Source organism: Dipteris shenzhenensis, chromosome 24, assembly GCF_047967505.1.
Source record: "Dipteris shenzhenensis isolate YYH24624 ecotype China chromosome 24, Dip_SZ_1.0, whole genome shotgun sequence".
In the NCBI taxonomy this organism is placed as follows: Eukaryota; Viridiplantae; Streptophyta; class Polypodiopsida; order Gleicheniales; family Dipteridaceae; genus Dipteris; species Dipteris shenzhenensis.
In genome coordinates, this window is record NC_141619.1 from 48049845 (window position 1) to 48064729 (window position 14885).

General features: G+C 46.6%; 1 protein-coding gene across 1 annotated transcript in view; it reads right to left on the minus strand.

Moving 5' to 3' along the window:
- Window positions 1-6575: 6575 nt before the first annotated feature.
- Window positions 6576-14885, minus strand: part of LOC147886702 (ARM repeat superfamily protein) — a 296797-nt gene continuing 288487 nt past the window's right edge. Inside the window, exon 42 of the mRNA XM_087395638.1 lies at window positions 6576-7242. Coding sequence (XP_087251764.1) covers window positions 7143-7242 — 100 coding nt within the window. The 3' untranslated portion in view covers window positions 6576-7142. The remainder of the gene's footprint in view (window positions 7243-14885) is intronic.

Genomic DNA, 14885 nt, shown 5'->3' on the forward strand with positions numbered 1-14885 from the left:
TGCCCTAATTTCAAAATTTGTTGCTGCAAGATCTTGTTGGTTCATGGGTTATCGAATGTGGTCAGGATCTAGGGAAAAGGTAGGAAGAAGGAGAGTCTTGATTTCGAAATTGCTGAAGGGAATAGTGAGAGAGGGTTGAGGCGTAGCTAGGAGCGAGTGGAGATGCAAGTAGGAGAGGCGTGAGAAGAGCTGAGTGGCTCAGAGGGGGATTCCGTTTGCTGGTCAGGGCTGCATAGAGGTAGGTGACGCAGGTAGGAGAGACTGAGAGGTGCGCCATGGGCTGGAAAGAAATTCGGCCAGGCAAGGGAGGTGCGCCAGGGGCTGGAGCAGGGTGCGGCCATACTGTTGGAGGAGCTGCTTTTTCGAAAAAAGCACCTCCCTCCAAGATTGGGAGGGTGAGCTATTCTAGAAGCATGGCTTCCTAGATTAGCTGCACCATCTCCTTTATAGTCTAGCAGGGTCCCAAGCTCAGCCATAGCCTCAGCTAGAGTGCGCAAGAAGACCTTACACACCTACTAGATTTCGCCATCTAGGAACGGCCCTAGCCTGTTAGATTCGGTACAGCCTGCGTCAGGCTACCATACAACCTGCGTCAGCTTCCGTACAGCTTGCGTCAGCTTCCGTACAGCCTGCGGGGGATTTTCGTACAATACAATCTGCAACAGACTTCCGTACACTGCAGCCTGCATCGAAACCAGCAAGGAGAGACCACGGGATCACCTACGCTAGCTGATCGACAGCTTCCAGCATCTTTTTCGGCCAGCTCCTCTTCTTTCGTCACATCCTCTTGGGACAGTTTTTCTCTACTCCACTCTCCTTCCAGCTTCGATTTCCCAAGTTAATTCTCTCAATTTACTACTCGTTTCAGATCAGATTTCAAACATGGCTGATTCTGTAAATCCTGAGTTTGCCATGGGAGATCAGGATTTGGACTACCCTGCTGAGGAAGACCAGGGTCTTTATGATGATCTGATTACGAAGGCCTTCAGTGAATTCACCACTGCTCTAGATGGAAAATTTGAGCAGGTTAATGCGAATCAAACGGGGTTGACACAGCAACTCCAAGGGATTCAGACTACTCTCACACTTCTGACTAGCACTGTGCAGGCACTCACGCATGTGGATGCCATGGCTTCAGTGTTAGGTTCGAACATCACTCCAGACCCTTTTCCCTGAGATTAGAAGTCTCAAACCAAGGAGGTTGTTGACACTTGGTTGCACAAGTGGCAGGTACACTTCTAGTTCCACCCGTACCCAGATGAAAAGAAAATAAAGCTTGCAGCCGGCTTCATGTCAGGAAAGGCTTTGTTGTGGTGGAAGGAACTCCAACCTAAGCTGGTAACATGGGCAAATTTCGAAGGGGTCTTCAGGAAGGAGTTCCTGAAGAAGAAGGACGACTATGATATCGTAGGCAAGCTTAAAGCCCTCGATATGTCTAAGCTGAACTTGACGTTTGAAGTTTATCTTCAAAGGTTTCGAGATCTACAGACCAGGGCCACAAAGATGGATCCAATGACCTTGTTAGGTTTCTTTGTGGATGGTTTGCCAGATTCGTACAAGCTGTAGATCAAGAACAACAAATGTACAACATTGCAAGAGGCCATGAATTACGCGCATATTTATGATGATACCATGGCCAGTGCAAAGGCAACTACAGTTTCCGACACGAGTGGGAAGAACAAACGAAAGTTCTTCCAGTCTACGACTGGTACCGGGGAGACGAAGTCTATAGACAACACCTCCAAGAAACAATTGACTCAGGCAAAGAATGGTCGAGCCCGTTTCCTTCGTACTTTGAAGCTTAAGAAGGAAGGACGTTGCTTCTACTTCGAGGAGTGGGGCCACACCAAGAACGAGTGTCCAAAGTGTACGAATCAAAAGCAAGCGCTGGGACCGAAGCTCCAGGTGGATCTAGATACCAAAGCTAAGGGAGCGAATCAAGTTTCGATGACATGTATTTCTGTAAATGTCATTACCTGCCCACTTTCTTGTAATTGTACTTTTAATACTTCGTTATTTGGTTCCCATGATCTTTTCCGAGTTTATGGAGAAGTTAGGGACCAAAGAGTTCACATTCTCTTTGACCCGAGTAGCTCTCACAACTTTGTTAATTACAAATTTGTGCAGAAGATGGGACTGTCCACGATACCTAGCGATCACACCTATGAGGTGCAGCTTCCAGCTGGGAAGCAGTTTTGGGATCGCAAGATTGAAGCGCTTCGTATCCGGATTCAAGCATACACAGGGGCTCTTACGTGCTATGTTATGCACTTAGAGCATGTGGACTTGTTAATCGGAATAGAGTGGTTTAAAACCCACAATATTCAGATTGGATGGACAGAGCATACCCTTTCTTTTGTGGATAAGGACACCCAATTTTGTATTTAGTGTGATAAAATTCCCTCTTCTCAGGGACCTATTGTATCTGCGATGCAGCTTCGAAATATATTAAACACTTCTCATTATGATGTCTATCAGTGTGTTTTGATTCTGCTTTCTTTATTTATTCTCTCTGTAATTAACAAGAATGATTTAAGTGTGTTTGAACACCGTGAATTGAGAATGTTGTTAGATAGTTTTAAGGATGTATTCCCTGCTCAACTACTGGAAGGTTTACCTCCAAAACGGGCAGTAGATCATCGCATAGACTTAGTCCCCGGGGCTCAATCTATTAGTGTACCACCATATAGGATGAGCCAGCTTGAGAAGGATGAGCTAGCTACACAGCTACAAGATTACCTGAATATGGGCTATATTCGCCCTAGTAAATCACCTTGGGACGCACCTGTCCTCTTAAGGAAGAAGAAGGATTCTACATGGAGAATGTGTATAGATTACAAACGATTGAATAAAGTGATAATTAAGAATCGATATCCTCTACCTCGTTCCGATGATCTGATAGACTGTTTGGCCGAAGCGAAGTATTTCACTAAGATTGATTTGCGTACGGGTTATCACCAAATCTGTATCTATGCTAAACACATAGATAGAACCGCATTCCGAACTAGGTATGGTCACTATGAGTTTCTTGTATCACCTTTTGATTTGACCAATGCTCCTGCTACCTTCCAGCAAATGATGAACGATTTGTTCCGAGATTTTCTAGGCAAATTCGTTATAGTTTTCTTAGATGACATCTTGGTATATAGCCGAACGCTTGAGGATCACATAGGACACCTCCGGATTGTCTTAGTTATTCTAAGACAGCATAAGCTCTATGCCAAGATGAGTAAATGTGACTTCTTTATAAAGGAGATCATTTACTTAGGACACAAGATTTCTTCTGAAGGTATTAGCATTGATCTGGATCGTATCCAGAAGGTTTTAGAATGGCCTATCCCTCAGATTGTGAAACAACTTCGTTCTTTCCTAGGATTTACGGTATTTCTATGGAAGTCTGTGCGTGATTATTTGCATATCACGGCACCGCTGACAAACATATCGAAAGGTCGTGGACGCAGGTCTACACAACCGATCTCTTGGAATGATGCATTAAACAAGGCTTTTGAAACCTTGAAGTTTTCTATTAAGGAAGCACCCGTTCTTGCATTACCCGATCCTACCCGACCTTATGTTTTAGAGGCCGATGCGAGTGATTTTGCGATTGGGGCAGCTCTATTCCAAGAGGACAGACTTGTAGCTTTTGAGAGTAAGAAGCTAGACGACACCCAATATCATTGGCCCACACTAGAAAAGGAACTATATGCTATAGTGTATGCCCTTAAGGATACTACTTGTATGGTTCGAAGTTTCTTATATTGACTGATCATCAGTCAATTAAGTATGTGTGTGATGGGTCTGAATTGAGAGGACGGAAAGCTAGATGAGCAGAATTAATGCAAGATTTTGATTTTGAAATACGTTATCGAAAGGGTTCGTTGAATAGCGTGGCGGATGCCTTAAGTCGAGTCAAGTTTGTAAATGCTCTATCATTTACAAAAATATCCTCAGACCTATTTCAATCCTTGAGAGGACTATACGCAACTGATAGTCATTTCAGTTCTTATTGACAGAGAGTCCAGGATGGGAGCTCCATAGTTGACCAGGACTCAGGGATTGTGCCACCTATGGTACAAGCGGCAGGAGGTCAGTGGATGATTAGGAACGGCTTGCTGTTCCGGAATGGAAAGATTTATGTGCCAGATGTTCTAGAACGATCCAAGATTCTCTGGGAGTGTCATGATGCTCCTAGTGCTGGACATCCGGGTATACATCGAATGCTGTCTCTTGTGAAGCATACCTTTTATTGGCCTAAGATGCGTGCATTTATTGAGAACTATGTAGTAGGTTGCCGAGTTTGTCAGGTTACTAAGGCAGAACACCTTAGAAGCGCAGGTTTATTACAGCGATTACAGATTCCAGGTAATAAATGGGAAAGTATTTCCATGGATTTTATTACTGGTTTGCCTCGAACGCGCAAGGGTCATGACTCCATACGGGTCATAGTCGACCGTCTGACAAAAATGGCTAGATTCTTACCTACTAGAATAACTATTTCAGCTGTTCACCTGGCTCACGAGTTTGTGGACCACTTGTTTAAGCTGTATGGTTTGCCATCTGACATAGTCAGTGACAGGGACTCAAAGTTTACAAGTAACTTTTGGACACTTGTTTTTGAGAAGTTAGAAACTACTCTAAGTATGAGTTCCTCAGATCATGCACAATCTGATGGCAGTACAGAGAAGGTTAACCAGTTGGTTGAAGACATGCTTCGGGCATATGTATCTAAGAGATAGTCTTCATGGGAAGATTATCTACCTATGATAGAATTTGCTTACAACAGTGCAAAGCATTCGAGTACTGGGTACAGTCTCTTTATGCTTATGTACGGGTTTCAACCTAAGTCACCAGTTATGGTTGGGTTAAAAGGGATTCAAAATGATGCTGCTAAGAACTTGCAAGACATGCAGGAAATGTTGCAGTTTGCTAAGGAGTCTATTAGAAGTGCCAAAGATTGGGATAGATTTTATGCTAATAGACATCGTTCACCTAGAGAGTTCTCTGAAGGAACGATGGTATATTTGCGAATTCCTAAGGAATCCAAGAGCCTAAGTACTGGTTTGGTTCCGAAATTATCTCCCAGATGCTGTGGTACGTTCAAGGTTATTAAAAAAATTGGACCAGTTGCATATCGACTAGACTTGCCTCCTGATGTTAAAGTACATCTAGTCTTTCATGTCAGTAGACTGAAAGAAGTCTTAGGTGCGGATGATCAACTTGTTTCTCCTCAAGAGATAATAAAAGTTACAGATTTGACTTTTATTCCACACGAACCCGAGTGTATTCTTGAATTTCGTGAAAGACAGATTCGAAATAGAACTATCACGGAATACAAGATCAAGTGGAAGGATCGTGTTCAGGAGAATGCAACATGGGAGACATTACAAAACCTCCAAAGAACATTTCCGGATTTCTTAGCGAACTCAGGAGTGAGTTCTTAGAGGGGGGGAAGTATGTCATGTGCACGGATTGGTATCTGACATGTACTGGGTACACAAGACTAGCTCAGGTAGCCTGGGGAGGCTTAGAGCTAGGCAGGCTTGATTCTCAGGTTGAGTGGCAAGGGTACGAACCAGTTATAGCTCTTCGCTATTTTTGGCGCTTGGGGCCCGAGTCTATAAAAAGGACCCAGGGGGTTCAGTTCTCAGAGAGCCGAAGGGAGCAAGTTTCGTTCCCAGGTGCTAGGTCTGATCCTGGATTGAGTCGCGGACGCGCGCCTGCATCTTAGCGTAGCCCAAGGCCCAGTAGCAGATCCCAGGCTTCACAGCGCCACCTGGTGGTATGGGACACCAGGCTGGTTTTGATCTGGTTGGGAGTTCGTGCTAGTATCTTAACTCGTGGCTCGGAAGGGACATCTCCTGATTCGGGATCATATCCCGTAGATGTCATAGTTGGGTGGTGAGCAGCTTGCTCAGTTTTCTCACGGTGTGTGTGTTCTTGTGTTTGATTGCAGTTCAGAGGTTTCAGGAGTGCTAGGACGTGTCAGGAAGGAAGCACTCCATAGATCCCGAGGAGTCATATTTGGAAATCATATCAGGGCCTACTCATGCTTTCCACTTGGGCACCTTTGTGTTTTTTTTTTTCCTAAGAAGCTTCTTTGCGATTTTGAGTCTTTTCTTATTTTGAGTCTTTTCTTATGAGAAACTTGTAGAATGCTTTGTATCCCTCAATGCTTATTTTGGGAGAGAGATGCTTCCTTCCGCACCCATTTGGTATCAATCAAGTGCCTTCTATCAAGGTTTATATAGCCTTTTCTTTCCTTATGCCTCAGAGAATCCCCACAACAACTCTCTCAGATATTATCACGAAAAATTTCCATATTTTGAGTCGTGAAGCCTTGGGTGAATGGGACAGCTCTATCCTGAACTCTTACATCAGTAAGTCATTAACATTTTCTTTATTAGATTTTAAATTTTCAAACCTCAACATGTTTTTTTGGCTGATAGGTTCCTATCTCATCTGTCTGGCTTCATCCACAAGCTCTGCCATGGACTCCTGTCTAGGTAGATCTTTGTGGCTGCTCCAGATGCATCTCCTCTCCCGCTAGCAATGTTGAACCTTCAACCCAATTTGACATGAAATAAAGTATAAATGCTCTATTTCTACCTTGATTTATTTTATGTTGGTACATGGATCCATAAAAATTCTCCTTACAGCATTTTGCAGCTTCCTTCGATAGATCTAGGGGGACATTCCCTGATACGATTCAGAGAACAAATTTAAATTTGAGGCTTTACACAAACAGAATCAAAAGAACACAAAAATGAATAATCAAGTTGCTTCCATTCAAAGATTGATGCCTCCTAATAAAATCCTTGTGTCATTGGACATTGATGCCTTTCATAGGCATTCCTCAAGCCATTCCCAAGCTGGGTATTTATGATTTTGTACAACAAGAAGCCAACATGAGTGACCATCCAGACACAATAGAAGTGAAGTGTCTTCTCGGACCTTGCAATCAACCACTTTTGGCCTGCAAGCAAGCATATAATAGATTCGCAGACCCGGAGATATGTACACCCACGTCGAAAGAAACTGCTTGTTGGCTTTATATGGAACAAGGAGTACAAAGAATTATGTGTGTACAGCAAGGGGCAGATGGCACACGACCTGCGTACAGATATCAGGCTAAATCAAGAAGATTACGTTACAATAGTTGCAGAGGGCGCACTTTTGGAGAGGCCAAGTTCAGAACCAAGGAGTCGAAGCAACACAAGCAGAAGTTCACGGATCCTGGTTTCTCTGCATAAAAAGAAAAGTCAGGTAACATGAATGCCATAACAGAAATTATGGATCCCAACAGACATGAATGCAGACATAGACACAAACAAACAAAAAGACAGATGCACATGAAGGCACATACACATGCTTGTCCTTGCGCTCACAGTGCCCTGTCCTACTTTCATTCTTCTAATTAAACCAAAGAGAAGATGGCTAGAGAAGTTAAATTCATGCTAAGAATCAGTTGAAACAGGAAAATGGGAGGATCAGTTGAAACAGGAAATGGGGATGTACAAAGTCTCTACCTGGCCTAAAGCTGCCACAAAAATTACCTAGGCCGTGACACTAGCAAGAATCCTCCAGCCCGTGTGCAGGTCTATAAACAGAGACAGGAACTGTGTCAAAGTAACTGAACAAGATGGTGCAGAACACTGATAGCCCAAGAAGCATCTTGGCTCTCATAAAATACCTAAGGTACAGTCAAGGAAGGCCAAGCTACTAAGCCCCCAAGTAGCAAAGAAAGAGGAAGAGATGACCCTCCCCATAAGCCCTGCAATTCCTGCCCACATAACCCTAGCCTGGTCTGCACTCCTGTAGGCAATGCTTGCTAGTCTCGATTACATGCGAGAACCATGGGCAGGAAGGATCTGCTCCAAAAGTCTCCCCTCAATTTGTTACCTGCACTACCTCCATGAATAGAAAGCCAAAAGAAAAGAGTGATCTTTCTATTCCTAAAAGCCATAAGAAAAAGAGGATATTTCTATTCTTGAGGGATCTCCAAAGTCTCCTATATGTGTTTGATACACTTAAGGATGACTTTCAGCAGTCACGACAGGAATGGGGCAAACCCAAAGTGATCCGAAATCTCTCCCAATGAGCTGCTTTGGAATGTCTCTCTAGCCCAAATCTTAAATTTCTTAGTATTGCTAACTGTAACTAGAAAAATGGGATGCTTTTGGCATGATTACCTCCTATATTTACTCCCACTTGCTAAGGGTCCACTCCTCATTGGAACACCCCATATAATCACACTGCACGGTCTCCAATTACCAAGAAGCACATTCTCTGGATGAGGACCGACATACAAGCCTGAAACAAAGCAATACTGCTCAACACGCGTGTATCCTCTGAATTACTTCATCCTGAGATCTCTCCACCAGACTAAACCAGAAAAAAGAGGGTATCCCCTTCTCTATCCCACAAAAAGCCAATCCATCTGAGCAGTCTAGGCTATCTACCATCCCCACTCCAAGAGGATAGCAATGTCAATCTCAGCAATCTGTCTCTGGCTCCCTTAGAAACCACAATAATTGGGGCGGGATGTCCGGGGTGGTGTATGATATGCTTTGTTTCCTTGAGAGGATATATCATATGATCATTCGAATCCTTTGGAAAGCCTTTGAAAGCCTTTCGGGATCCCACAAAGGAAGGGTGACCTCTCTCCCACCTAGACCATTGCATATACCCTGAGGCTACAAGAGGCATGCTATGATCATCTAGAATGGATTCAATCCCCTAAGGGGTTGCCTATGAATCCCATCCTGTGTAGAGGGAAGGACTTGGATCAATGAGTCTCTAAAGGTATGTCAAGCTCTCACAATAGCTGCCACAAGAGGCGAAGAAGACATACTAATATCTACTTAAGTGAAGAACAACTAGTGCTGTCCTGCCAATCTCCACCTGAGCACAAGAATGAATGCATGAAACCCTTCCATGACTCCTGCCCTGGTGTAAGTCCCCTAACAACCAACTTGCAAAACAAAGCCCTGCACTGAATATCTGGATAAATAATATTCAGCCCAAGATGAGTTCTCTTATCATACACTTGAATCCTTTTCAAATGGGCAATAACCACTATTTATCTATCTTAGGTCTTGACATAGCAGGGAATGTGTCAAACAGCTGCTTGACTCTGATGATACTTTACGATTAAATCCACAATGAGCTCTAGTGCAATCACAAAACCTTCATATCAAGGCTAAGAACACTTTAGAAGAACCCATATTTCAGGGTTACCTGCCATCTCCAATTCAGGAAAAGACAGATATAAACTAGTCCACAAAGCCTTTAGAGTGACCCAAGTCATTCTCTACTATTATGTAGATGGATTTTGATGAATCCAATTCTGCTCCTTGCAACCGCGCCCCCTCCAGGAAATCCTAAAAGAGAGATATTTTGCCCAAAAGAAAAAAAAAAAAGATGAAGGTATAGTTAATAGAGTAGAGTAAGAGTTAACAAAGGGATCCTACTTGTAATGTTGAAGTAATCAGGTAAGAAGATTGTTTATATCCCAGTGTACCCAAGTAAACACCAAAAACTCAAGATGGTCTAAAGATAAAGAGTATTCCTAATAATATACAACTTATCGTGAGAGAAAGAAAGAAAGAAAGTTGAATTAACTTCTTTAGGAGGCCTCATGGGCCTATGAGACAAAGTACAATCAACAAAATATCTCATACAAGCCGCCATGGGCTGACACAAAGGGCTCGTTAAGGTCCTTGCTGAGGCTAAACTAAGCTAATGATCTCAAAAACTCAGAACCACACTCTCAGAGCTCTCAGGAGACTCCAGTGGGTAGTGCCAAAGCTTTGAAGACGTATCCAGGAGTCATAGTATCTCTACGATAGGAAGCAAAGATGTCACGTATTTGTAGTTGTCAAGTTGTCTCCTGTCGTGGTGGGGGTCGTGGTCTCCGGGATCTCTGTATCGATGGGCAGCATCAAGGGTGACATCTTGGGTCGATCGGTCTCCTTTGAGCAAGGCGGCGATGGGTAGAACCTCGATCGTGCGTGCTCTGGTCCTCCTCTGTGGTGCCCTCTCCTCTACCCTCTGTCGTCTCTGCCCACTGATCCAATCTGCTCTCATGTTGGCTATCTCCTCATCCTCCACTCCAATATGTCCCGAGGCTGACTCAAAGGCATAAAAATAAGTGATGTGTCTATGTGCTCGATTAGTGTCCCGTGGTGCTGTCTCCTCCTGTTGTTTGATCTTGTGCAGCAGTCCCTAGCCACCACATCTCCATCAGAAAGAGGCCAACACACACCTGATCATGGAAGTGGATCAGTCGGGAGAGGTCCGAACCCGCGCCCCTCCTAGTAGAAGCAGTGGCAACGTCCTTGGATCTCGTAATAAGCAGAGCAAATGCATAAGAAGTGCTCCTCTGTCTCCACTACTGTCTCTTCCTCATATCACAGACAAACATCCTTGGCTTGAGGCTCTTGATCAAGTAGGACGAGGAGCTTCTAGACAGTGAGCTAGCTAATGACACAATAGTTTATTTGGATGCCTCTTAACAAACTCTTACCTCTTTCAGGTTGCGTGAGAGCTCAAATTAATTGGCACAAATCCAATGAATTCTTGGCCAATGATGAGCCGCCTCCAGATTAGGGAGTTGACATTGGATTCACTTGGATTGTGGCTAAAAAATCTGAATTGGATTTTCACTTGGATTGTTATAGGATTCACTTGGATCCCAGCCTGCCTCCAATGGTTGTGGTCAACTACGTGCTTTTTTAGCCACTGTCTTTGCTCTCGTTGGTGCCACGTATGAGGCAGCAGAAAAATACATTTCTCACAACTAGCGCGAAGAAAGATTGGTTGAAGATGACTCCATCACCAACCAAAGAAAGGCAGGTCAACTTGGGACCTGTGGGAAACGCTAAGGGAGGGGGAATGACTAAACGTTAGGGAAAAGCTAAGACAACTTTGAGCTAGGGGAAAGCTAAGATGACTAGGAGCTAGGGAAGCTAAGACGACTACGAGTTAGGGGAAGCAAGGGCTAGGAGAAGAGAGAGCATTAACAATCCTTTTCCAATGGGGGAAAGAGTCAATAAACACTTATAGAGAACATTGACAACCAACCTCCTCTAGATGCCAAACCCCAACCCACACTATAGCATCCACTTAACAAAAAAATCAAGTCCACGAGATCCACCACGGGGTTGTTCCTCTAAATGGTTAGTATCAAGGAAGCATGGGCACTCAGAGACCAAACAACGGCATACAGAAAAGGAAGAAACAAGAAAAGAGGACCGACTCTTTAGCATGATGCAAGAAAAGACAGCTTCTTGTGCCAGACCAGTAGGACCCCTTAAGCGTCCTATGCCACACCAGTAGGACCTCTTAAGCTTCTTGTGCCACACCAATAGGACCTCTTAAGCATTTTGTGAAATAGTAAGTCCAAATAATTATCGATGAAAAACTTGAAGAAGATCCAAGCATCATGAAGATCTTCAACCACAACTCCTAACTCATGATTGGGGAATACTTTCTCCGATCATGGCCAAGCTCTGTAATGAGGCTTTCTATTAAGGCTTTCCCACTTGATAGACCATCAACACACAGATACCTCATTTGAGATCACCACCTAGCTTAATCAACCTAAATAATATGATGAGGGAAGGATAGGCTACCATGGAGTACTATTGCTTCTTTCATGAGGGGCATGGGTTCGGTCCACTCTCCCTTCGGTCCACTCTCCCGTCTGATCCACTTCCATGACCAGATGTGTGTTGGCCACTTTCTAATGGAGATGCGGCGACATAGGGAGACCTAGATCAAACATCACGAGGGGATATTATCAAAGGATACTGACCGGCATAGAGACACATCACTGATTTTTATGCCTTTGAGTCAGCCCTAGGACACATCGCATTGGAGGATGAGGAGATAGCCGACACAAGGGCGACTTGGGTCAGTGGACAAAGATGGCACAGAGTAATAGAGCAAGCACCAAGAGGATGACTAGAGCACGCACAATAGACGTCCATCCCAGACTGATAGACCAGAAGTGTCACCCTTGATGTCGCTAGTCGTACACAGGGATCCCTGAGACCACGCCCCCTGCCACTGCGAGAAACAGCTCGACAGCTACAGATACGTGACATCTTTGCATCTCATCGAAGGGACACCATGACTCCCAGATATGTCCTCAGAGCTTTCCCACTACCTACTGGAGTCTCTTGAGAGCCTAAGAGAGAGCTTTTCTGAGTTTCTGGGTTTTGAGATCATTAGCTTCTCAACAAGGGCCTTAGTGCGCCCTTTGGTTCAGCCCATGGCGGCTTGTATGAGCTATATTTCTATTTGTACTTTGTCGCGTAGGCCACTCAGGCCTCCCAAAGACATTAATACAAAACTCTCTCTCTCTCTCTCTCTCTCTCATACATTTGGTTCAGCCCATGGCGGCTTGTATGAGCTATATTTCTATTTGTACTTTGTCGCGTAGGCCACTGAGGCCTCCCAAAGACATTAATACAAAACTCTCTCTCTCTCTCTCTCTCTCTCATACATTTGCAATTGAGAAGGGAACTTGGATGCATCAGCCCAGACATGCTAGAGTCTGTACCCTTTGTGACATGCAGACAGTTGAGACGGAGGCACATGTGGCTCTACAGTGCCCCCGATATGCACATATCAGGGAGGACTACCAGCAGATACTGGAGGACTCCGCTCAGCTGAAATCAATTCTCTCTACTGCCTCTCTGGCAGCATTGGGATCTTTTGTCACTCATCTTATTACCTGGCGTCACGATCATAGAATCCTGACCCCTCTCCTTGAGGAGACTCATTTTTACATTGTATTGAGACGGGTACCATGGGTCATTTTTGGCCCCCCGAGGACGTTAATAGACTCTACTACTACTTCTCTCTCTCTCATGTGAAAATGTAGATGATAAGGTTTTAAAGTTAAATCTTGATAGCTCCTACCTATTGTGACTTGAGATATTAAAAACCAGGAGTCAAGATTTAAAATTAAAACTTAGTTCTTAAAGTAACTTGTAGATGGCGCATTAGGTTGGATTGACAAAAGCCTTCCCAGCATCCCATATTTTAGATGACATGGCAATTTACAGCATATGACCCTCAGAAAAAATGCTAAGTTTGAAGGCTCAACAAGGGGACCCTTAATCTAGCTTGTGTCTTGTCTACACTCATCTCAAGTCCACTACTGAGCTCCTGCGAGCTTCCCCCTCCCCCTCCCCCTCCGTACCTCTACCTCCCCTAGCCCTCCTCCTCCTCGCCTCGACCTCACCTCCCCCTCACCCGCTGCCGCTGCGCCCTCCCTCGCCATCCCCGCTCACCTCCGCCTCACCCCCCCTCGCACCTCCGCTCACCCTCCTCGCAACCCCGCTTCACCCCACCCTCACCCCCTCACCCCGCCTCACCCCCCCCGCCTCGCTCCGCCCCCCCTCGCCACGCTCACCCCCCCCCGCTCCGTCTCCTCTCCCCTTGCCCTTCCGCTCCACCCCTCCCCGCTATCGCTCCGCTCACCCCCCGCCTCCCGCTCCGCCCACCCGCCCCTCGCCTCCCGCCCCCGCCCCCTTTCGCCTCTCCGCCCCTCCATTTCACCCCCGTCTCCCCCTCACGCTCTCCGCCCCCGCCCCCCCCGCCCCTTCGCTCCACCCCGCCCCTTCATCCCACCCCTTCCCCCCGCCCCCCGCCCGCCTCTCGCCCCACTCCGCCTCTCCCCTGCCCCCGCTTCCGTTCCCGCCTCCTCTCCACCGCCCCCGTTCCCCGCCCCCACTCCTCCACCCCGCGCCATCTCCGCTTCCTACCCCCCCATCCCGATTCCTCCGCCCCCCGCCCTCCATCCTTCCGCCACACCCAGGCTCCACCCTCCCGCATCTACCCCCCCCCCCCCCTTTTTTGGGTGGCAGCCTCTTCCTCATTAGAAGCCTCGCAGTTTGTCTTGGCGGTATGGCGGCTCCCTGCCCGGAACCGGAGGCCCAGACGGACCCTCCCTCTCCAGATGCCTACCGCGTCATCCTGACAGAGCAACAATCATCTCGGGTTCAGGAGGTTGCCAATGACTTTGCCCTTACCTCTGTTTATGGCAGAGTCATTGGACATTCCCCCTCCAGATCAGCCATCAGGGACTGGCTCCAGTCCACTCTCATGCTAGAGGATGGCCATATTGAGGAGGTGGCTCTTATGGGAAGGGGCATCTTCTGGCTCAAACTCTCCAACGCGAAAGCTGCGAGCAACCTGATTGCTGGCTCCCCCACGACAGTGGATGGAAAGATTATCATGATAGTCCCGTGGTACCGCGGATTTAGCACAGCGGATTTTGATGCTCGGTTCCGTATACCTCGTCATCCAGTGACGCTAGTTTTTCTAGGTCTTGCTGCTGAGCTACGGCCGATTGTCAAGGACCTGGGCTCCCACTTTGGCTGGGTTATGCACGATACTTTCGCCGATGCAGTGACTACGGCAGGAGCCCCCCGAGTCCGTGTGGCTGTGGCGGATCTTGCGACTCTCCCGACAGTGATCGAGATCGTGACAGATGTCGGCAGCATCACCCAGAGCATGGTAGTCACCGGACAGCCAAGGCAGTGTTTGAGGTGTCACGGCTTTGGGCACCTGGCGGCTGTTTGTCCACGCTTCGCCAGCTCTTCTCGGCCCCCCCCGCCCCCCCTCTCCGCCCCCCCCCTCCGGGCAGCCACGCCAGGAGGAGCAGAGGCAGCTGGAGCCCGGACCAGAGTTAGCTGGCGGCTGGACTGAGGTTAGAAGGAAAAGAGGAAAGAACAAGAAGATTTCTGATAAAGGCAAAGAGGCTAAGGTTACCCAACCTGCAGCTGCACCTCAGAGACCCGACAGGCAGCCGCCCCAGGGACCTGGGAGAGCATCTTCTTCGACGGTAGCCCGCCCTCCATAGCCTCAGGTCC